Source organism: Pipra filicauda, unplaced genomic scaffold (assembly GCF_003945595.2).
Source record: "Pipra filicauda isolate LSUMZ 115617 unplaced genomic scaffold, ASM394559v2 scaffold151_size3305965_pilon, whole genome shotgun sequence".
Taxonomy (NCBI): Eukaryota; Metazoa; Chordata; class Aves; order Passeriformes; family Pipridae; genus Pipra; species Pipra filicauda.
The window spans coordinates 1963478-1986051 of NW_024104007.1; the positions used below are offsets into that span (position 1 = coordinate 1963478).

Genomic DNA, 22574 nt, shown 5'->3' on the forward strand with positions numbered 1-22574 from the left:
TGTAATTAATGTACCATTTGGTGTGGTAACTAGGAGGAACCTTCTCTGCTGCCATCCCCCACAAGAAGCTGCCAACAGACATGGAGCTTGTCTGTTCTCCTGGGTGGATTTTTACTGTTCAGGAAAGGGATCATATAACATCCCAAACACAACAACCTATAACTGCACAGATGAAACGCCATCATTGCTCCCACAATCTCATCCACTGACTTTTGGGACCTTATAGCAGTGCTGCAAACAACTGACAGGGAAAGCTGTATTTAAAAATCAGGCAAGTTTCCCCCAGGGCACAGCACAGAATATCTGCCCAGAGATCAGTTTAACTGACAAGCAAGATACTTCTTTGAAGTGTCACAAATACACCCTTCAGAAATACAACATTCCTCATCAGGCAGGCAGTACAGCAGGAGCTGTGCCTCTCCATCACATCTCCATGTTTAAAGCCTTGTAGGTGAATCACAACTTGGCATGAAGTAGAGCTGAGTTGCAAACTCCAAACCATATCTGCACTGGGGCCCTTTTGTCTCTTTGCCTCTTTTCTATGGAAAGAAGCCACCACATGAACACATTACAAGGATAAGAGGATAAGTGTAATAGGAGCAGTGAGACTGGCAACTGATCATCCAAATTTGCATCCTTATGCTCTTATTCAGCTACCAAGAGCCCATCTACCAAGGACAGGTTTATGCCATGTCCTTGGTGACCTTTCCAGAGCTGCTCTCCTACACTGGTAGCTCAAGACACAAACCAACACAAGACAGTTGCTCCAGCACATGTTTTGCTCTTGAGAAATTCCTACAGCAAGTGCTCCTCACTCTCTCACCTCACTGTGCAATTACCTTGAGTCTCCTCAGAATGGAAGCGACTCGTTTCTGGAGATTATCCCAGCGCTGGTTTCCTTCGTGCACCATCTGCTTCAGCTTGCTGGCGGAGTCGGTGCGGTTCTCGCGGGCCAGGCGCCGGTACTGCTTATTGATCAGCTCCAGCTGCGTGAGGCGCTCATGGATCTGCCGCTGGAATGCCTGCAAGGCAAAGCAGTGAACTCACTCCCTTGCTGACAAGAGAAAGGATGCAGATGATACTATCCATCAAGAGAGATGATGCCCTCCCCTTAAAAATAGACCTTCCAACTGCAAATTTATGTCCAGAGGAGGACCCGTACTTTAAATCATCTGCTCAGGCTGAGCTCATTAGGAAAAGAAAGAAAAAACATAAGTACCAACCCACCAAAGTCTCTTGCCTATAAAAAGCAAATCTTTAACTTATAAGCAGGACCTTGTCAGTTCAGAGCATTGGATTCTCCACATTAAAAAAAAAAATCTGGAGACAAATACATCAGCCAGACATCCATCCAGCAGCAGCACACTGGGCACATTGTTTATGTTCTCTATATCACCAATGCCAAACTAGTGTTCTTCAGTGACCCAGGCATTCAGCACAGACAATAAGTACTCAACAGCCTGATCATTCAGCCAGCTGCTGAGCATAAAAAAGGAAGTTAGAAAATTCACCTCAAATTTCTTCAGCTCCTCCTTTGCATGCGTGTACAAAACCTCTGAAGAATTAGGCCTTGCTGCTATCATTTCAGACGATTTTAGCCAATCTTCAAAGCGAGAATAGTCGTCCAAAAACCTCTGCCACAGACGCCAGGTTTCTTCGATTCTGAGAGAGCAAAAATGGAAAGGTTTTATCACAAGCCAACTATTAATTCTGAATTACTTTCTTCCTTTTCAAAATTCGGCTTGTGGCAAAAGCTACAGCGTTTCTTCAAAACGCTGCCAACAGACTTCTTCAGGAGGGGTAAGGAAAAGAGACTTACTTCATTCGCCTTTCCATAGACATGGCACAGATGTTTCTCCACCGTCTGTCCAAACTCCTGGTAGTCTGCTGGATGGAGTCACACTCTGTCTCATTAGCACAAGCATCTGAGTCGTGTAGCAGGACTTCACAAATATTGAACACGGACTCCACACCTGCCGTGTGCTGCTCTATATCTCGCTGCAGATCCTGCCACGGGCAAAAGAACAGCTTGAGTGGAAGGAAACATGGGCGGCTACGTTTCAGACATACCCTCTTGAAATGCTGTAGAGGATGGGGAAAGAGCAGTTTGTGTGTCAGGAAGAGCCTATTTAGCATCAGAAACCAGACTTGCAGGATGAGCTGTGAAGATGACAGGCCGACAGGACAAAACTGTCACGCAAAAAGGGATTGTCCAGCTTTGGTTTCTCAGTCTAAACTCAATCTTCTCATTAACAGTCTGGACAATTTCAATGTGCATTCAAAATCCAAACCGTACATATGCCATAAATAAATTCTTATTGACAGCACAAGGTGACTGTCTCATATCAGCTTACTGCACTGTAAGACTTGTCAGAGAACTCCTAGTACAGTATGTGTATTTTAGTGACTGTATGATCACAGACTGTTAGCATGAAACACAGAAACACAGCACACAAGTACCTGGTGTTACACTACTTTTCCTATTCCCTCTTGTAGAGCTCCTATTTTGACAGACTGTTAAAGGGTCTGGCAAAGACCTTTTGTCTAATCTGCACTACAGGTTTCTTCTCCAGAGGCATGGAAGTCTGTCCTCTCATTCTGCACCCATCAGTACTACTAAAGTCAATGTAACTGAATGACAGGGAGAGGAAAAAAATCCTTATCTAAACATTTCTTATCGAAAAGGCAGCTCTGTACAATGCTACCAACTATAAATATTAATAAAATGACAATGTCCACTACATTTCCATTTTCTGAATCCATTTCTGGCCTTTCTAAGGAAGGATACAGAGACTTTTGCTTGAATAACACTAGAAAAACAAACACAGACGAATATTTTTCTGACAACAGTGAACTGGAACTATCACTAAATGGTATTACTGATTTCAGTGAACATATGAAGCGGAATTGGTTTTGCTCTAGACCTAAAAAAAAAAAACCCACCAAAAAACCCAGAATAAAACAAACAAAACCAGATCCAGCTTATAGTAAATACAGAAGGAGTTGAAGAAAGATATTCCCAGAAGTCAACAAGCTGCAAGGAGTTGTGTATCACCCAGTGGCAATCTTCAGTGGTTACATGGGTAATATGGTTTGTGGAATTCGTAGTAATGAACAGCTTTAAGGAATGTAGAAGCAAAAATCTCTACATGGATGAGAGACTGCCAGAAGGAGCTAAACAGACTTTTTTACAGGTTATTAAGGATTCACAGATGTTTTCTGAGCAAGATGCATCAGGGTCTTTTCGACACGAGCTCTACAGCTGGGAGCAGGCTCTACCCCACTACTGGTACCTGGAGAGTCTCTTCTGAATTCATTAAATTCCAACGGATTTACAGATGCATTAATGAAAACGAGAATTTTGACCACAGATCATAAATTAATTCTAACTTGCACTATGATAATGTTGTTCATTACTTTAGGTTATGCCTGGGTTCATGGAATAACCCTAGGCAGAATCCTTGCTGTTTTCCAAATGCCCCGATTGTATTAAGTGAGATAAACACAACCTAAGTAAGGGGGCCAGGAACATACAGTGAGCCCCAAAAGGTACTTTTCCTTCAACTCTGCACAGCATTGCCCAGAGATCTTAAACAGACTACACACTGCTAGATCTCTGCATTAGCGAAACACCTTTGCAATCTTAAAATTATTATTACTCATGTTGTAATCTTTATCCTTTAATTGAACAAACATGCCATACAACATCTCTGTGGATGCACAACACTTTTAAATGTCCTTATTCAAGACTGAACAGGTAACGCTTTTCCAGTCATGGATGTCAAATAGAAGAAGCCTGTAGGGCATATTTCTCACCATCACTCTGCTCCTGCTGAAATAATTGTTCAGATAAAACCAGGAAAGATCTTTTTACTTGTCGCATTCAGATAAATGTTTCTCTAATGCAGAGCAAAAGAGGTTTTTTTTTTTCCTGTGGTCCTTTTTAGTCAGCACAATCTTCTCATACTCAGCCTGTTAAAAAGTTACAGTAGAAGGAGCCTGGAGGTGCCCAGGGGTCTGTGTTTGAAACAGAATCCAAACAACAAAGCAATAAGTAGCTCTGAGCAGCAAATGATGGTTCTTACAGCCAGCTGAAACTTGAATGCTCATAATAAAAATAAATTAGTTTGGACACAACTCCTTTGTGCCCAATGCTCTGCTCTGCCTGGCAATTTATCACTGCTTTTGAGAATGCAAAAAGTTTGGACGGGTAGAAAACATTTCCTTGCTGTTTACATGATCATGCACAATGCAGATGAAACCATCAGAGGCACAGGGCCAAGGCTTCTGGTGTTTGGCCAGCTCCTGCAGTGGAGTTAGTGGGAGCCACTTCCACTCCTGTCACAGAGGAGTTGAGCCTTCCTGTGGTGTGTGGGACATGAGTGCAAGGAGAGTGCTATGAAGCAGGAGAGAACACAGCCCGCAGGTCTGAGTCACTCAGGGATTGCTCCTCAGACACAAAAGCAGAAGCCAGAGAGAAAAGATGGGGAGGATGAGAAGGATACCAATAGGTGTTCTTAAAGGCAGATGCTATAAAGCTTCCAAGCTTGACAGATTTATTTGTCATCCTTAGTTTTAGGGCAAATATTCTTGTTCAACACAAAGGCCAGATGACAGTCAAGCACTTTGAACCTGGGCAGACTTACAGCACAGCCCTGAGCAAAGGCTGACTCCACGAGCAAGTCTCTGCTTTGGAGAAGTTCCTTTTTGTTCCTTGGCTGCTGGTGAGAGAAATTTAGTCCAGGACTATCCAGCTTATCTCTTAAGACCCCCTGGTGAGCCACTGCCTTGGATAAATGCCCACCCGCACTCATCCAACACTCGGTGCAGAGGTTGGTTCAGACTTATTGCCTGAGCAGGATTCACACACCATCTCATCCAACCCTGAGGGATCTTCAGGGCCTGCTGACTGGATCAGGCCTCAGCCAAAGGTGTGTTTGCACAAGTCCACCCTCCAAAGCTCAAGCATCCTTCTCTGCCAAGCTTGCTCTGCTGTCTGCAAGGAGGGGACGAGAACTGAGCTAGGGAGGCAGTGCATCAAATCACAGCACTCGAATCAGTCACAGCCACTTTGCAGGAGAGCAGCATCCACGCCTTGTCAGTCTAAGTCATCCTCATGTATTCTGCCCACTGTCTGTGCCCTGCCTAGCCCTTAGGAAGTCTGCTGTACTCAACTGAGGAAATTTAAAATGCTTTTGTTTGTATTTTGCATGTTTTCCTTGGGTGAAGGGGTGAAGGTGAAGTGAGGATAGTTCAACACAATACTGAAATTACTGCAAGCAAAAAAAAATTTTCCACATAACGCATCTTGGCAGGAACACCCCATGAAAAGCAAAGAGTTAGAAGGGCTAGCTAAAGAAAAGAAACAGATGATTTTAAACCAGGACTAGTCAGCAGCATTTTAGCTCATTTACTCTGGCTGCTGGTATTTCCCACCTGCTGTTCTGCCAGTCTCTTCTGGATTTCTTGGTCATCACAGATGTCATAAACAACAGGCTTGGAAAGCTCAGACTCAATCCGGGCCAACCACGTGCGAAGGTTACTCATGTTTTTGTCCAAAAGTTGTATAAAAGCAAATGTTTCCTTCAGTTTCTTCACCCTAAGCAAATCAGGAAGAATATTTTGTTACAAAGGTCGCAATCAGTGGAAAGGACGTTTGCAAAAGGTGATGACAGGCATGGCTTTATGAAGCACTTAATTGTCGGACCAAGCTGCTGCCTGGAAATCAGAGCCATGTTTTAGTCAAAACCTACCTAAATTGGCTCAGCAGGTCCCTGCTCTACAGCTGCAAGATGGTCTTGTGTGAATGCTTTAATGAAACTCCATGAGCAGGGTGAATTTTCATCTGCTAGTGGACATTTGTCTAAGTGGGAATTTGTACCATAACACGCCACAGTTAAACTAAAATGGGTATCTATGGTCTGATTTTCCTGCTGTGAATTATGTTCAGTGTCTTCTTCAGCAATCAACAGGCCCACACTAATCAGCAAAAGGTACCACTCTGCCAACAGAGGCAGGATCTGTTCCAACCACCAGTCCAACACCCTGGCAAATTATAGAATCATAGACTGGTTTGGGTTGGAAGGGACCTGAAAGATCACCTTGTTCCAACCCCCCTGCCATGGGCAGGGACACCTTCCACCAGACCAGGTTGCTCAGAGCCCCATCCAACCTGGCCTCGAACATTTCCAGGGATTAGGCATCCACAACTTCTCCAGACAACCTGCACCAGTGCCTCACTACCCTCTGGATGATGGCAGGAGAGGAGAAGGCCTGAACAACGACCACTATAGAGCTCGTAGTGCCACAACATTAAAAGGTCTCCTAAACACCACACTGGGACATGCAGAGATATGCCAGACTCTCCTGATGGGTGAAGAATTTAAAAAACAATCCTGAAGGAGGAGAATATGCAATGGGTAGAGAGACTTGTGAAGTGGACAAGCAATGAACCATTGAGATTATTTACTTTTCTTACACTGTTTGGAGCACAGTGCTCAAAGTGCAGATAAACTTTTCTTTATTTCCAGCCTTGACAGCATATTACCATGTCAACCCTCCTTATCAGCTCCTTGAATTATGCAAGTAGCACACTTGTACATTTTGGAAAATTTGTCCCCATGTGTTGGAGGAATATATGCTAAACTACCTCACTGCTCTCAAATCTTTCCTTGAAATTCTCATTTACTGGAATTTCTCCCAAAAAATTACTAAAAAGGCAACACCAGGGTGACACTTAATTCTTCTGACTTCAGACTTATTTCAGAGCTTGCCATCTAGACCTTGGTAGTTAATGGAGAAAAAAAAAAGATAATGATCTCTATCAGACTTGTCTTAAACATTCAGATCATCAGAAGAGATGAACTGTACCAAAAAGCACATGTTTCTCCCCATAACTCCAATGCTCTACCCTGCCGTACATCAACACTGCAGATGCTAAAGTGAGGTGAAATCATTCCACCCATGTCCCAGGGAAAACCCACTTCCTAGCCAGCACTGCCTCCCTGTGCTGTTCTCCTGGCTGTTTGCCCTCTGATCTCTAGTTATGTCCCTCTGCCTCGGGAGGGATTTTTGGACCTTGCATGTGAATTTTATAATGCAAACTTACAAATTAAGCCTTTAGCTACTGCCTGCTCTAGCAACTACCCAGATGAGCCTCTTTATTTAAGTCAAGTGCAGTGCAAAAAGTTAAAGTATGTATTGTAAAAAGGCTAAGTGAGACATTTCCCATTCATTGGCCACTGTGGCTGGGAACTGTCACCAGCTAAACAAAACCAGCAGTGGGACTGCAAGCGCAGCTTGTACAAGGGGATCACTGCATGTCCCAAAATGCAGGGGAGTGCTGAGGAGTCTGAGATGAATCCTGATGTACTTGGCAACACCAGTGCTGTGCAAGCTGAGTCTGGGGCAGGGCACAGGGATGTGATCTCATGTAGTGCAGGAAGAGAGAGATTACCCAAGACAGGAGTGCCCTGACAGGGTACCTGCATGGTGGCTTCATGCAAAGGACCTGCCCCTTCCTTGTGAGGAAAATGGGAAGTTTCCTGGCCCACTGTCTTGCCTGCTGCCAAACTATCCTAGCAAGTTTTGGAGGAGAGGGGTCCAAACTGCCTGTAATCGAGCAGCTTTTGCAGCTGCCTGTTGATACAATGACACGAGATACGCAGGACAGCTAATCCATAAAGAATATGCCACTCTGTAAGCAACAACTGATCTTATTAGCAACCTAATCAAAGAGGATACATACGTCAGCTAGACACTTGATTTAAGGTAAAGCACTTGTGGAGGAGATGTGGGAGTGATCCTGCTGGATTTGTTCACTCCTGTTGGTTACTGTGAAGGTACAGAGTACAGCTGGCAAATCTGGGGTCTCATATTGATTAGCAGCGTGGAAGGCACCTTCCCTTAACCTCTTGTCCCACAAGGACCAGGCAGTACTTTCAGTTGTTTTACAAGGAGGGCGAGAAGAACATAGTCCTCCACCAGGACTCCTGGAAGGGATTTAGCAACTCTGCACTCTCCAAAAAGTAAATTAGTATTGTCTGACTGAAGTAACCCTGCAAGCCAGCCTGAAGGACTTGGTCCAAGTCCATGGTCCACCTTGTTCCTGCCTTGCACTCACAAAGCCACTGATACTGATATAAAGTACAAAGCAGCTGCCTCTGTCCCTTTGCACTGCCTGTGCTTCCCATTGCTGCAGCTGATAGAGAGGAAGCCAGCAGATGACAAAAGCTGCTCTCACTTTCCTTAACAAGCTCTTTTCAGAACTCTGCTCCCAAGTTCAACCCTGTATGCAGACAGCATCTGGCTCCCAAGCAAACAGCTGCTATATAAATCTTCCTGCTCCTGCTCCTGGTTCTGCTTCTATTAAGCGGTACTCAATAAACATGTCACTGCAGAATTTTCTTGTGCTATCATGGGCTGGCAGTAATTTACACAGGAGAACTAATTCTTCCTTCACCCTACTCCCACCAGTCAATTTGGATCTGATGGTTATGATGCTCAGCAGGGCCTCTGGCTCCTCAGGGAGTGTGGCCCACCAAAGACAAGTGACTCAGGAACGCTTCTCCCTGGAGAAATGGGGCAATATAAGCGCTGTGTTGACCACCAAAACACCAAAGGGAAGAGGCACAAGAAAAGCCAGGCCAGAGAAAGAGTCTGAGCCAAACATCTACACTGTTGCATTGTTAACTTTGCATGATTTCAGGCCACTTGGGAGGAAAACAAGGCTTAATTGTTGCACTATCCCTGACTGTATCCTGTGGGAATTTATTCTCTGCATAATCTATGATGTTTCCCACTAGTGCTTTGGAAATGTCCCTCTGGCGACTTGCAAGAGATGCACACACTGGGAGCACCTGATGTCACAGCTGACCTGCAGCTTGCTGTGCTGCTCAGGATCATCTCTGTTTCCCTGTACCCCCTTCTCTGCCTGTATCCACCTGCTGCCCATTCCTAAGCTTCATTACAGAAAAATTCACAGGCCACAAAACATCTTTTTTCAGTCTGCATCTTAGGAAAATAGGCAGGTAAACACAGCCAAGGAAGTCCAAAACAAAACCAAGGGATAGGAGATCATAAATAAATGTCATAATGACTGAAAGTACACTCAATAAATTTTAGAAGCAACAGTTTTAGAATCTAAGTGTGGTGTTTTGCACCACCATTCCAATACTATTTTGGTTTAGAAACCACTCTAAATTTCAAGTTGTGAATATCACCATAAATATGTGGGTCTTTACCTTCTAGTGTTACTAGAAGCAACAGTCTCAAACAGCATCACTGTGGTATTGGGAGCTTGTACTTAATTTTTAGCAATTGCCATTAGATACACCACTGTAATTAAGTAATTTAATCTGTTACATATTCTGTATAGAATATGGCATTTGTCAGTCATTTGACCACCCTTAATGCTCTAAGGCATTAATCTCAAACTCGAGCTAAGCAGACAAAGAGGAATAAAAACCTAACAGAAGTTCACACCAGTGCAGTGGGTAAATGGGAGGACAGCCTTGTCCAGATGTTCACAATGGCTGATCTGCTCTTGTCAGCACACACAGAGTCCAAGGTAAAGGGCAAGGGTTCTAAACTGAAGCAATGAGTAAAATGATGAAAAACTTGAGCATCCTCCTTGAGCACCCTCAGATTCCACTGAAGTCACAGGGAACTGCCATTTCTCTGGCTACAGCTCAGAGTAAAACAGACTAATTACATCTATAAAAGTCTTACATTTGCAACCACCATTCTCAGATGCATATCTGCACACTGCAAGTATTCTTGCAAATCACCTGCTCTTTGCCTAACAGAAAACACATGAACTGTTTTGAGATGCATCCTGAAGGGACCATTTTTAGGGAAAGACAGTCCTGCTGGGAGCTGGGTGGAGGTGCACAGTGCAAGCCTCCAAGCTTAGGGACAAAAGCTTCCCTCCCCCGTCCACGGGACCAATCACCCAACACATAGTGAATTAACAGCAATAAAAGTTCAAGTGCAGTAGAGGAAACCAGTTTCTCCCAGTTAGCCACAGGGTGGAAGGTGCCACCACTGTTGATTGAATTTTTCCTCTACCAAGTTTGATTCTCAGGTTATTTGGTCAAACACGAAAAACTTACTGTTTACTGAAAAAAGGCCTACTTATCCATTGTTCACTTCCCAATGAGAGCTCACCTGCCACCATTCACCATGCCTTCAGAACCAAAAGAATTAGTAGTAATTTAAAAAATCCAATAAATATCACCACTAGTCTAAAAAAAAACCCCAACAAACTCAGACTTGTCTTGTCCTTTACAACAGGCCTAGCTAAAATAACACCCTGATTCATAAAAGCACTTAGACACATGCATAAGATGCCTGGGATAAGCCAAACAAAGCCAGTTTCTAAATGTCTTAATCTTCACACCAAAATAGAATTGGCAGAAAAAAGAACAAAACTGGAAGATTATAACTAAAAGCTGGCTGCAAAAGTGAACAGAAGGACTAACTGACCTGACCAGAGATTGGATTTGGGTCTTAAAACCCTCACTGAAGTTGCCCGCACTGGGTTACAAGAGAAACCCATTAAGCTGTCTCAGGCTGAATCATTGTACAGCCACAGAAATAAACAGAATATTTGTAGTAACTACTCAGGAAGTATATATCAGTAGAAGGAGCTTCCAGGTTGACTGAAATGTATTCACACAAGCAAAAAGAACTACAAAATGCCTGCCAACTGCATTGGCTTAGATGTCAAAATGCTGCAAGGAAAGGTAGGGGCAACCTCAAATAAGGTAAACAGTAACATTCAAATTCTAGTGTCTGAAGGAATGAACAACATTCTGACATTTGTTCCAGACCCTCCTTCACGAGCACAAATGTCATCAGAAAAAGAGACTCAGTACGTTTCTTTCGGAGGAGGAGCCGAAACTGCCCTGCCAGCTGACAGGATTGTTTACCAGCCGGTAAAACAAATGAGATGCACAACCCAGGAAACCTTTGTTCAGTGAGGGGGAGCCTAATCGTGTGAGGGACAAAAGAACCGATGTGGAGAGGTGACGCCGAAGGCAAATTTTAGGCCTTATTATAAAATGCAAGGACATTTCTCGGTCCTGGTACAATGCCAGAAGCCCCGTGTCCGTGGGCTGTGTGCGCACAGGGAGCGAGCAGCGGGTGAAGCCGGAGGAGGCTTTTCTCGCGTCACCCGCCGGCGAGTCCAAAGGTTGTTGTCACAGATCTCCACCGCCTTGGGTGCCAACCCCCAAACACGGCTGATTTCAAGCGAGAGGCCCCTGAGCGCTATTCCTGCTGCTAACACGCCGCTTCTCCCACTTATCCACTTGTCCAGGGAGAACTGCAGGGAGCCGCTGGCGCACCGCATCGCCTCCCCCCGCCGCCGCCGCCGCCCAGGGCCGGCGGGTCCCGCTGCTCCCACAGAACCCACCACACCCGCACCGCTCACCAACACCGCACTTACTGTTCGCACGAGAAAACCATTCCTCAGCTTGCAAATCCCAAGCTGCAAGGGGGACCGTCTGTGCGACCAGGCAGGCATGGAAGAGGAAACCCCTCCTCCACAGATGCCCTATTTATCCGCCGCTTTAGCATCCCGCGTGGCGGGGGGAGAGAGACTCGCCCTCCTCCTCCTCCTCCCCGACCCTGAGCTGGGGAGACACCGTAGCTCTCCCCCCTCACTTTAACCCCGACGTTTTGCGTTGGTATTTTTTTTACCTGGCGAACGGCCGCATCCCTCCTCAGAACAAAACCACGAGAGCTTTATTCTGACACAAGAGAATTAGCCCATGAGGAAGCGCACGCCGGGGCGGCTGCCTGCGGCTGCCGACAAAAAGGTTGGAAGCTGAAGCCTTCGGCACCGAGAAAGGTGGATGCAGTGCTCATTTCTTGTGCAAAAGAGGGACTGGAGTCTCAGCCCCGGATGATTTACAGCGGAGTCAATTTGAAGCAAACCCAAAAAACCGAGAGCACGTACATCCACGCACAGGCACCACGCACAGAGAGGTATCCTTACTTCCCCCTGCATTCTGCTCTCTCGCCTTTACCATTATATCCCAGGTATTTAAGGACGAATTAAATCTCCCACACACTAACCTGTCCTCTCTTTAACCTTCCAGACCAGGCAGAAGGCCTCCAGTGCAAATAGCCTGTTATGCTGGAGGACAAAATAAGCCCTAATCTTCATTTATGATATCATTCGTTTGTGGAAAAACACACTGTCATGTTTTCTCTGTGTTATGACTGCCAGAGATCACGGGGTGGGAAAAAAAGGCGGAAGTTGGAGAACCTTGGATTACAAGTCACTCCCCATCCAGCCAATATCAGGAAAAAAAGAAAGAAGTTAGGATAATCCCACAAAAAATGCAAAGAATGGTTTTGAAATCAAAGGTTTTTCAGTATTCAGATAATCTCCTGAAGACCTGTACTGGCTTGCTGATCGCTCACACGGTAGGACACACAGTGCCTGGGAAGACACAGCACAGTGGGAGGCGGCTTTGGACATTTGCACAGGTAAATCATGCTCAGTCACCTCCACGGTTTAACATCATGGTCCAGGGTGGTTCAAAACCATATTTGAAAGGGTAGGTCTGAGAAAATGGGGAAATAATTCCCCCAGCTTTACAGGCAGACACTGGGAATGGCGACAGCCTGCAGGAAACAAGGACTCCCGTTGCACTGCCAGCTCCCCCTGCTCCCGGCACACATTGCATAACCAAAATAAGCCCAACCATCATGGCTGATACAATAATGAATTCTGTCACAGCCTCTGCACCAAAGCAAAGCGTAATCCTCAAAGGACAGAGGGAACATGGAAAGAAAGCAGGCACTTTGTGACTGAGATTTCAATTATCCAGGGGTTTTTTTTACCAAAATAAATACAAGAATGAGATTTTACAGTGGTACTGACACAAACCAGTACGATTCTGCTGGACATTGCTGTTATCATTTACCTGGGGGCCTCTCTGCAGCATATTCTGCTTCCCTTGCATTATTGCAATATTGATCTGCAGCAATTCAAAGAGACCTTTGAACCTGGAGTGCACCTACACTGACTGTGGGCTGTGACAGCACAGCAACACGTGGTGCCTAATAGTCTGTCCTGCCAAAGGGTAAGCAAGGTAGCGGAAAATAAATAGAGACCACCTGAGTGGTGGTATGAACTCAGTCCCCAAACCTACCAGGCCCACTGCTGCCCGAGCAGCTTTTGGGACAACCCAGCCACAGTGGGGGTGCAGGGAGGAGAGGGAATCACAGAGCAGTGGTTCACTGGAGCTCCCCAATGAAGCCTCTGTGGACATCTAGCACAGCACAAAGTGATGTCACTGAAGAGCTTAAACCTCTTCCCAGTTTTTCTGCAACCTGAGCATCTTCAGGATGTTTGGGAATTTCAGTCCCCCAGGGTACGCAAGAAACCATCTGAAAACACCTTGATTTTCCCAAGTTCGATGTGGGAAGGAAGGGCTAACTTTGGTTGTGGCGGTTTAAGATTCCTGGACCCTGCAATGACAGCTGGCAGCTTGCAAACACGGGGAAAACACCCAGTTGCCAAGGGTTCCTATTTAAAAGAACGAGAAGACACATTTGACCTTCCTAGCTTCCGTGCATTTTCATGCTTGCATAAATGGTTGCAGTCATTTGAACCCATTCCTGCTACATACACAAAAACTTTGCCTTTCTCCACAAGGCTGAAAACAGGGACCAGACCCACCAAGTAAGAAAACACATCACAGTGTGCCCACAGCCAGAGCAGCTGAGAAATGGCATCCCCCTTCCACAGCTTAGCAGCAGTGGCAGGATGTCCAGAGGTACAGAAATGCAACATCAGCTACATTAGAGACCAATCTGCAGGTTTTTGCTTGTCTACCACCCGTGTGCAGCCTGGGCAGTCCTTCTACTGCTTCAGCAACAGAAGCAAGATCCTTTCTGTGTCCATTTCTACAGTCAGCATAAGGCTCCCTTTCTGCCTGTTAGTGTGTTTGCATTTCCCATCCATCAACTACGACTCCAGCAGGAGAAACTCCCCTAGTAAGAGTATCTTCTGAGCTGAACAGGAATTCATTTGTTCTCCTTTCCAGGAATGCTAATGCCCTGATGGTTACTTTATCCCATGAAAATTAACATTTTGAGACTTTTCCAAGTTTGCAGCCAGAGCGTGGCTTGGCGCAACACACGCGGCAAAGCTTTTGTCACTGCACAAGCCAAGCACAGGCACATAATGAAAGTGTTAAGTCCTGCAAGTGCAGCCATATGGCAAATCTGAGCTTGTCACCATGAACTAAGAGAATCACTTCAAGGACTAAATAGGGAGCTCACCTAATTTGTCCATCTGTCCCAGGACGTTTATTGGTTTTAAAAGGTGAAACAAGCTATCAGGAGGAACACTCTGCATTGATACGCTGCCTCCAGGCTGCTTTGGTTTCATGTTGGTATCACACAGCCATAACACTGCACTACAGAAAAGGTAAAATGCTGCTCAGGTTGCAGGATATTAGCAGCCACAGAACTGAATCTAATCTCAATTAGATTCCTTTGTGGATACGGGTTATTTCATACTCTTGAACCACAGGATCAAAAAGTGCCTTTCTACAAGAAAGATTCAGTGCCCAAAATGAAGAACTGGCTTGGAACACACAGCTATTCAATATACATTTTCTCCCCCTACTCAGTGGCTCTGTAGTTCACTTTCTGCCCAAATCTTGGCCTGCTATGAAGACATAGCATGATTTGGTCCTTGCCCCTGTGATGGTGGGTGAGCCACAGAGAGCCAAGGTGCAGTGGGCTGTGGTGCAAATAAAGGCAGCAGATCACTGTGAGTTCAACAGAAACTGCTGAAGTTGTAATACTTGTCAAAAAAAAGCTTCAAATGGTCACAGATTCACTCAAAAACTCAGAAAATTTACACTTCAATTCACTTGCCACAGTTCCTGATCTGAAAAGATAGGAGCAAAACTACTTTCTAATTTCATTATTTCAGGAGAAAGATAAGATTTTTCTCCCCACCACAGTCAGATTTATCACATCTCTCCAGGCAGAATTCCCCTATCCTCAAACCCTCCAAGGTCCTCTGGCACTCCTTCCCTGAGGCATCTCCTCCATTCCTCTTATCTTGCCCAAGACATGAATCAGTGCCCAAAGAAAAGGGCTTTGCACAGGTGTGCTGACATGGCAGCAGTCCTGCAGTGCCACGGTATCTTTTCCAAAGGGCCACAGTGGGTGTACAGCCCCTGTACCATTCCCTAAGGGCTCCCTTCAGCCAACCCATCCTACTATCCATTGAATGAAACTGGTGACAGCAGATGTTCGGGATCCTGAGAGGATGTCTGGATTGTGATGGCTCCATCCAGCAGGGCCAGAATATTCTGCCACCACACTCTTTTCATGAGCTCTTTCAACACAGCATAAATACCAGTTTTTTTTACTGAAAAGGAAGGAGACAGTCTATCAGCACGGGGCATCCCAACCCACGCTCACAGGTCTGGTGGTAATTTATGACTGAGCAGCTGAGAACTGCTGAGCTGGGAGCCAAGCCCAAGCAAGGGGGATTAGGCGAGGGAGGAGATGTGCACCCAGGCTGCAAAACGCTGCCATACACTGAACCTCTGCCAATACTAAGTCCAAGAGGACCAGCAGAGCCCATGGGGCTGCCTGATAACCTTGGACCACCGAGGGAGCTGCTTAAAATCACATTTTGCCAGGTCCTTTCAGTTCATTACCCTGGTGCTAAGCAGGAAATTGGTGGAAATCGCAAGTAGAAGCTGGCATATGACAGACATTTTGGGATTAAGAACACAGGAACAATCATAAAGCATCACACCAATTCTCCAGTAGCTGCAATATCCACTTAGACATCAAATACTGGCAGCCTTGTTGATGCTCTAGGCAAATCCACACTAATGTACCTCAAAGCACCACTGTACACTTGTCTGAAGGTAAAGATTTAAGACATCCCAGGTAGACAAACAAGTGCTCTGTTGTCACAGAGTGCTGGAATAAGACATCCAAATCTCTCTAAATATCCCATCAGTTCTTTAGAATATTTTCCTAAAGAATAGTAGGAATGTGCCATTTTAACCTCAGTTTTAACCTGCATTTGAAAATTGCTACAATTCAAAACTAACACACAGCAGAACACAAATGATCATAAAAGTGCTTTAGAAGTGACACATTACCATCAGAGGAGAACAGGAAAAGTGCTGTTATAAAAGTGGAGCTTTCTCTCCTGCACCGGATCAAACACAGAGACACCTTGAGACAACCATTGCAAGACTACCTGCAAAGTGTAGGACCTTAAGAAGGCACCTTCTGCTTAATCATTCACGGCTCATGTGTCACCATTAATTCAGATCTCATTCCTGATTAAGGCCCAGCACACTTAGCACTACATTGTCACAGCACAAACCACCCGCCTTATCTGTCCCAAACTCAGCAACAGAGCTTCTGAGGGCCCACAGAGGGGGATTACTGGCAGAACAAAACCTTGGGAGAGAAGTTTAGACCAATACTAATTTCGTGTTAGCCTTATTATTTCTGGATTACTAATAAACTCAGCAGGGGGTGAGACCAGCCCAGCATCCTCCTCCTGCCAAGCTGTGGTAGAAACTCAGAGATAATGATGAAATGGGATCGTCTCAGTAAGGCTAATACTAAAATGATCATGATGTTCTTAACTCTGTCAAGTATAATAAAGATGTTTAATCCTTTAAGAAGAGGTCGTTGCCTAGACTATGCAGGTTTTTGTTTTAATTTCAACTGGTAGTATTTTACATTTCACCATCATACAAAAGATCCTAAATTTAAAAGAAACTCATATGGTCTTTCAGGTTTTTTATGAGAGACTGAGTAAAGAAACAGCACTGATATTAAATGGAATTTCATACGCTTTTGAATGTAAAGAAGGAACGTTATCATTTTATAAATCTGACTGTCTACAGAGACAGAACAGAATCTATTCTTAAATTCTGTGCTTTCAGGCATAGGGTGAAACAAAGGCTTTTGTTAAAACAGGAGGCTCTCCTAAAAAGGCCACATGAACTCCTACCAGACTGCCTTAAAATCAAGTTGCAATTCAACACATGCAACAGAGAGATCATTTTAACTCTTCCTTTTGCAAAGCTCCCATAATAAAAATTATATTTTATATGAATTTTTAAACCCTGCCCTCTACCATTAAGTAAATTAAGACATCTGGTGTCCTAATACAGCAACAAGTCATTACAAAAAAAGCATTCACTTCAGCTTGACTCTCAAAAATACATTTCAACAGAACTGAAAAGTCGTGTCAGTCTGTTTTTGATGGTCAAGGACATAAGCCTCTGACTTTTATCTCACATAAAACATTGAAAATCATTTTCTTACCGTGACCCAATGACATCAAAGAGGTGCTGCCAGCGATCATTGATTTTGTTGAGCTTGTCATCTATTTCTGCAACTCTGCTCTTGTTGCTAGCCTTGATTAGCTGATCACCCATTTGTTTCAAGTGAAGCTTATTTTCACTGAACAGGTTTATTTCTTCCATGCAGTCCTGATAAATATACACAAACATTGCTTAACTAGAGGGCAAAACAAAACAGTAAAACCAAAACAAAACTATCTCTTTCTTTTCCCACACGTGTGATGTGAAGTCAGGTTTGTCTGGAGTTTCTACATTAGCATGTACAACTCTTTCACTTAAAAGAAGAAGAAAATCTCAATGAAGAAGCCCTCTCACACTGATGCCACTATGAAAAAATAAGCAGCTTAAAGACTTGCAAGTGCCAGGAGTAAGTACTCCTAAAAATAGAAACTGAATGTTCTAATTTTATCTGTTTTCCTGATTTAAAGTAGTTTTTCAATGAAGTTACCTCAAAGGAACCCAAATTCAAGTCTAGGATGGCTTTATTTTGCTGGTATTCTTATGCAGAGGAGATCTAGGATTAGATATTGAGACCTTTTAGCCATGGGGAGGAACACGGCAGAAAAATAATAGTCCTTTTTAAAACCAAGTTAATACAAAAGTATTAAAAAGCACTAACTACCATGGGGAAGGGGCAAAATTAAGTTTTATTTTTGGCTGTGGAAACTTTTTGTTCACCTACCCTGTCCTTCGATCTTCTTTGCCCTCTGACTACCAGTTGTGTAGATGATAGAGGTGGTGAGAGCAGTGAGCTGCTCCCAGGACACCACTGATCCCCAGCAGGGAAAGCTCTGAGCAGTGCTGTGTGTGCACATATGCCCCAAAATCCCAACAACACAGACCCCCCACTACTGCAGCTCACACAGCTCACACTCCATGCCTAAATGCATTCAGGAGGCATTTCTGTTTGCATTATGCTCCAAGTCTGAACATCAAGAAGATATGAGATGATGCTAGAAAAGCTCACCTACTCACAAAAGCCCTTACCTGTTGGTTTATATCACGTATCACTTCTAAGAAGCAAGAAGTACATGAGGAATGGTGTCTCTATAACGAGCTACCAGACTGCAATTGAAGAAAAGCAGTGCTGCTACTTACCTTCTGCAATTTGTCTATCATGTCCTCAATGCTAACATCTGCAGTCTGCAACACTTTGCTTTCCATTTGCACCAGCCAGGAGCACAGCTCCTTGTTCTTTTCATTGAACAAGATCCAGGCATTGAGCCTGTCCTCGATCTCCTGCTTCCGCAGAGACACCTATGGAAAAGCATAAAATAATATTAACTTCCAGCAACAGCTTTCTCAGGAAGGAAACCAGCAATTATGAGCCTTCTAATTTCTAGACTGCATTTGATCATATTCCATTTTGCAGGAGCAGTTATCAAGTATCTCTACTTTTCAAAGCCAGCAAGCAGGTTGTTATTACATCTTATTTTGGATAGCAGGGCAAAAAGTTGACAAGTAAATATCAGATTCTCTCCCTCAGAAGAATGAAACTGAGTGACAGCTTTATAAATAATGTGCTTATATAATAATTTAAAATGTTACTTGGTGAAAACCTGAAAATGCCAAACAAAGAAGGAATATAAAATATTTAATTACTACATACTGTTTAGTATGGCCTTATACATAACACAAGAGAAATAACACCTTGGTAAGTTCTTGTTTTTCTGCCACTGTAAGAGAAACTGTGCAACTCCTGACTGGAATAATTTTATCTCTATAAAAGTCTCCCTCTTTTCTTTCCATTCGCTCACCAGTTCTTGGAGAACTTCCAAAAGAATTAGCATCAAGAATCTATCCTTTTCATTGAAAACTATGGATTTTTTCCCCCATCAAAATTACATTTGTCAGGACTGATAAACAAATTGTCTAGACAGAGAAATTAAGGTCTGATACTGCCTAAACCAGCAGAGCTATTACCACTGCTCCAATATCTCAGAAAGAAGCAGGGTCACTCTTATTCTAGCTAATAGTACCTGTTTCTAGCCTAGGGATCTTAAATATGTATTTGTATTCATTTATCTACTTCTGTGGATTCCCGTACTAAGATATATGGAGCAAAGGAAGGGGAAAAAAAGTACAGGTTCTACCGAAACAGGAGAAACAACCCCTCACCAGTAAACTTTGTCTAAAGACTGAACATCACATTTTGCTTGTCTTGGCTGCGAATGGCCACTCTAAATATCACCCCATGGCAGGAAACACTCCCTCTTCACATCTCACATGCACCTTATACAGCATGACTCCTCAAAATTCCATTATTGATTCTTACAGACTAACCTCTAACACTATTTTGTACCCCAGAGGGAAGTTTAAGTGTTCAGTGTGGAAGCAAGACCAGCTCCACGTAACACCAGGATCAAAAGAGAATGCAGCAAGCCCTCACCCAACATATTGCTTTTGTCCTTTAAATTCTGACTTTTTTAACGAGGGGATGGAGAGGTGGAAGTGATTTCTGAATCCTTCATGATGATTTAAGCAAAGAGATGAGGCTGAAAGCACTGTCTTGAGACACAGGGAAACTGTCTCCAAAGTTCTCCATCGGAAGAAGTCTGGAGATGCCAGGGACCTCAGAAACTCTCTAAGGGGGTCTCTGCTCTGGGATGCTCCCTTGTACTGTCAGCCTCAGAGGTATGAAGGGTAAACCCCTCATCCTTCCTCTATGACTTGCAACATCTCATGTGTGAAGAGTTAACTTGGTCAGCGTAAGAACAGGTTATGCATGTGTGTAAAGACATCATTAAATCCTGACATGATCCCAACTCCATTTTTGCCTGCTAAGCACAGGGGCAAGGCAGGATTTTGAGAACAAGAAGCAGCTTTTATCTGGCTAAGCAATACAGACTGTGGGTATAACAGGAATGACCCAAAAAATCCCAGACAAGCTTCTAGGAACATGAGCCCTTCAATCCACTGCTTTGAGTACTTTCTCCTTGGACCAGCTGCCCTGGTACCATCTCCATTTTGCATCCACAGCTTGATGTGCATTCCCAAGGGAGCCTAAAGGAATATCAAGGCCCAGGCCCCACCCGTACTCCGGCATTCATCAGGATGGGATGCTCTGCTCGCCAGTGTGAATAGTTAAATCTGTGACCTACATGCACCTTGCAAGGGCAGCTCTGCAAACGCTAATCCCTCGAGTGCATCTGCTCCCTCCGTGTGTTGTGTCCCTGCCCAGCCGAGCACAGGCATCTGACTGTCCCGCTGCCGTGGCGGTGACAGCTGCGGCGGCGTCGCTCTTTCACCTCTCTGCATTTATTCTGCAGACTTTTCTTCACACAATACATCTTGACTCTCATTTGTAAGCCAAAACAAAGCAGTTGTGCTAACAGCGGAGCCGGCAAAGTCTGCTTTCCTGCCCTGGTGTCAGGCGCTGAGCATCAGTGCCAGCTCTCCGGAGGCTCATTAGGGCTGTGCAAACATTTCAGTTCCTCCCTCCACTACAGCCCCGAACAGATTCCTCCCACTACGGATTCTGTGTGCTTAACACAGTCACATTAATGTCACCTCTCTCCTCTCTCCAAGATGGACTGAGCTAAACATTGTTCCCTCAGGAAATTAAAATGGAAATTTCAAATAAAATCTGAACTTAAATTACTGCAGGAAATTACCACTTGGATAGACTGAAGTAGGGTACATAAAAAAAAAAAGCTTAATTTTCAGGGTTATTCACCACAGTGGGGACAGCAGGCTTCAGCAGCTCACCAAAAAACGAAAAACATAAAAGTTCTTGCATTTATAAGCTTAACTACAGATTCCCATTAGGAAAATGGTTCAGGCATTTTGATTTAAAAATAATGGCCCTTATTTCTCAGGAAGGGGGAGGATGTCTCTGGAATTATTTTCAGAGTTCAGAAGCAATAACAGAGAAAACACTGCTTGTAGAGTAACCATCCCATTTCAGGTAAAGATACTTAATTCTTCTTTCTCATTGCAATGCAAAAAATTAACCCAAATAACTATTTCATCACAGCACAGTTTGTGAAATAAGCATAGCTGTTCATTACTCTGGCAATATCCCCACCAAGATTGCTTTACCTTTGCCTGAGTAAGAGGTAGAAACAAAATACTAACTTGCTTTGATACTTCTTTACAAACTGTAAAATAAAAGCTAGAGAGTTGTGAGTAAAGAGAGGCAAGAGTTTTGCTTGCTGGTGTGTAGAGCCACTCAGAGTAATGTAAGATCCCAAATTATTTTACTTCTTCCAATCCTGTTAAGAGGGCAAAGTAAACACATTCAAACTGCATAATAACCTAATGAATCAAGTTCATGTGACTTTGCTGTAAATGCTCCCCAGCAATTTCACATGCAACACTAAATTAAGTGTAATACAGTAACAAGCCACAAAAAATGCAAATATTTCACAGTATTTTACTGCTACAGAAAAGACAATTCTGTTCTTAATGGGTTTAAACCCATTTCAACACATTTAAATTTTCTTTATCAAGTCTCCTGGCATTTTGTTTTCACTTCCCCCCTTCCTTTCCCTGCTCCATGCCCTCAGGCAATTCTTGTGCTCATCCCTCCCCCCAGCCCTCCCTCCCTCCCTCCCTTTGGCAGCCCAGAACAAAGGCACCTATTCCAGTAAACAGCTGCATCTGGGCTCTGTGCAGTTCGGCACTCACTAGTTACAAAGGGTTTGCAACAAAAATCTCAGCAGTCTGTGTCCAGGACACAAAGGCCAAACTCCAGCCCGGGTCAGCTGCACCAGGAGAAGCCCCATTCCCACCCAAAACTGCAGAAGTGAGCCAAACCCAAGGGAAACCCCATCTGCTGACCTGCTCCCCCCTTTCCTGCTGGGCCACACAGATACACATCCCTCTATAAACCCCCAGAGAAGACTTACCCGCAAGCAGAGCTCTTCCCACTGCCTGTGCAAGTGTTCCACTTGCTCCTTGAGCACCATCATGTCCTCGGTGAGGATGAGGTGTGCCAGCTCCGCCTTCATGGCCTGCAGCTCCTTCATGTCGTGGGCCCAGTCTGCCAGCGACTGCTCCAGCTCCTGCATGGAAATGCACCAGCACAAGCCTTGGCACTAAGCTCCTCGGCTTTCCAAACCTGCTCGCTAATCCCTTGCCTGGCCTGTGGGGGAGGAGAGCAGGGAATGTGCAGCTGCCTGTGCTGTGCTCTCCAGCAGGGCTGGGCTGGTCTGGGTCTCCCTGAGCCCACTGGAGCTCCACTGGAGCCCC

The 22574-nt window shown here is 44.5% G+C and overlaps 1 protein-coding gene across 1 annotated transcript in view; it reads right to left on the reverse strand.

Annotated features, from left to right (window-relative positions):
• Positions 1–22574, reverse strand: part of SYNE2 (spectrin repeat containing nuclear envelope protein 2) — a 149463-nt gene that overhangs the window by 13711 nt on the left and 113178 nt on the right. Inside the window, exons 93-99 of the mRNA XM_027716626.2 lie at positions 22232–22387; positions 18480–18638; positions 17344–17510; positions 5437–5599; positions 1820–2007; positions 1512–1662; positions 840–1022 (exon numbers count right to left, since the gene is read on the reverse strand). Of these exons, the coding sequence (XP_027572427.2) occupies positions 840–1022; positions 1512–1662; positions 1820–2007; positions 5437–5599; positions 17344–17510; positions 18480–18638; positions 22232–22387 (1167 nt within the window). The remainder of the gene's footprint in view (positions 1–839; positions 1023–1511; positions 1663–1819; positions 2008–5436; positions 5600–17343; positions 17511–18479; positions 18639–22231; positions 22388–22574) is intronic.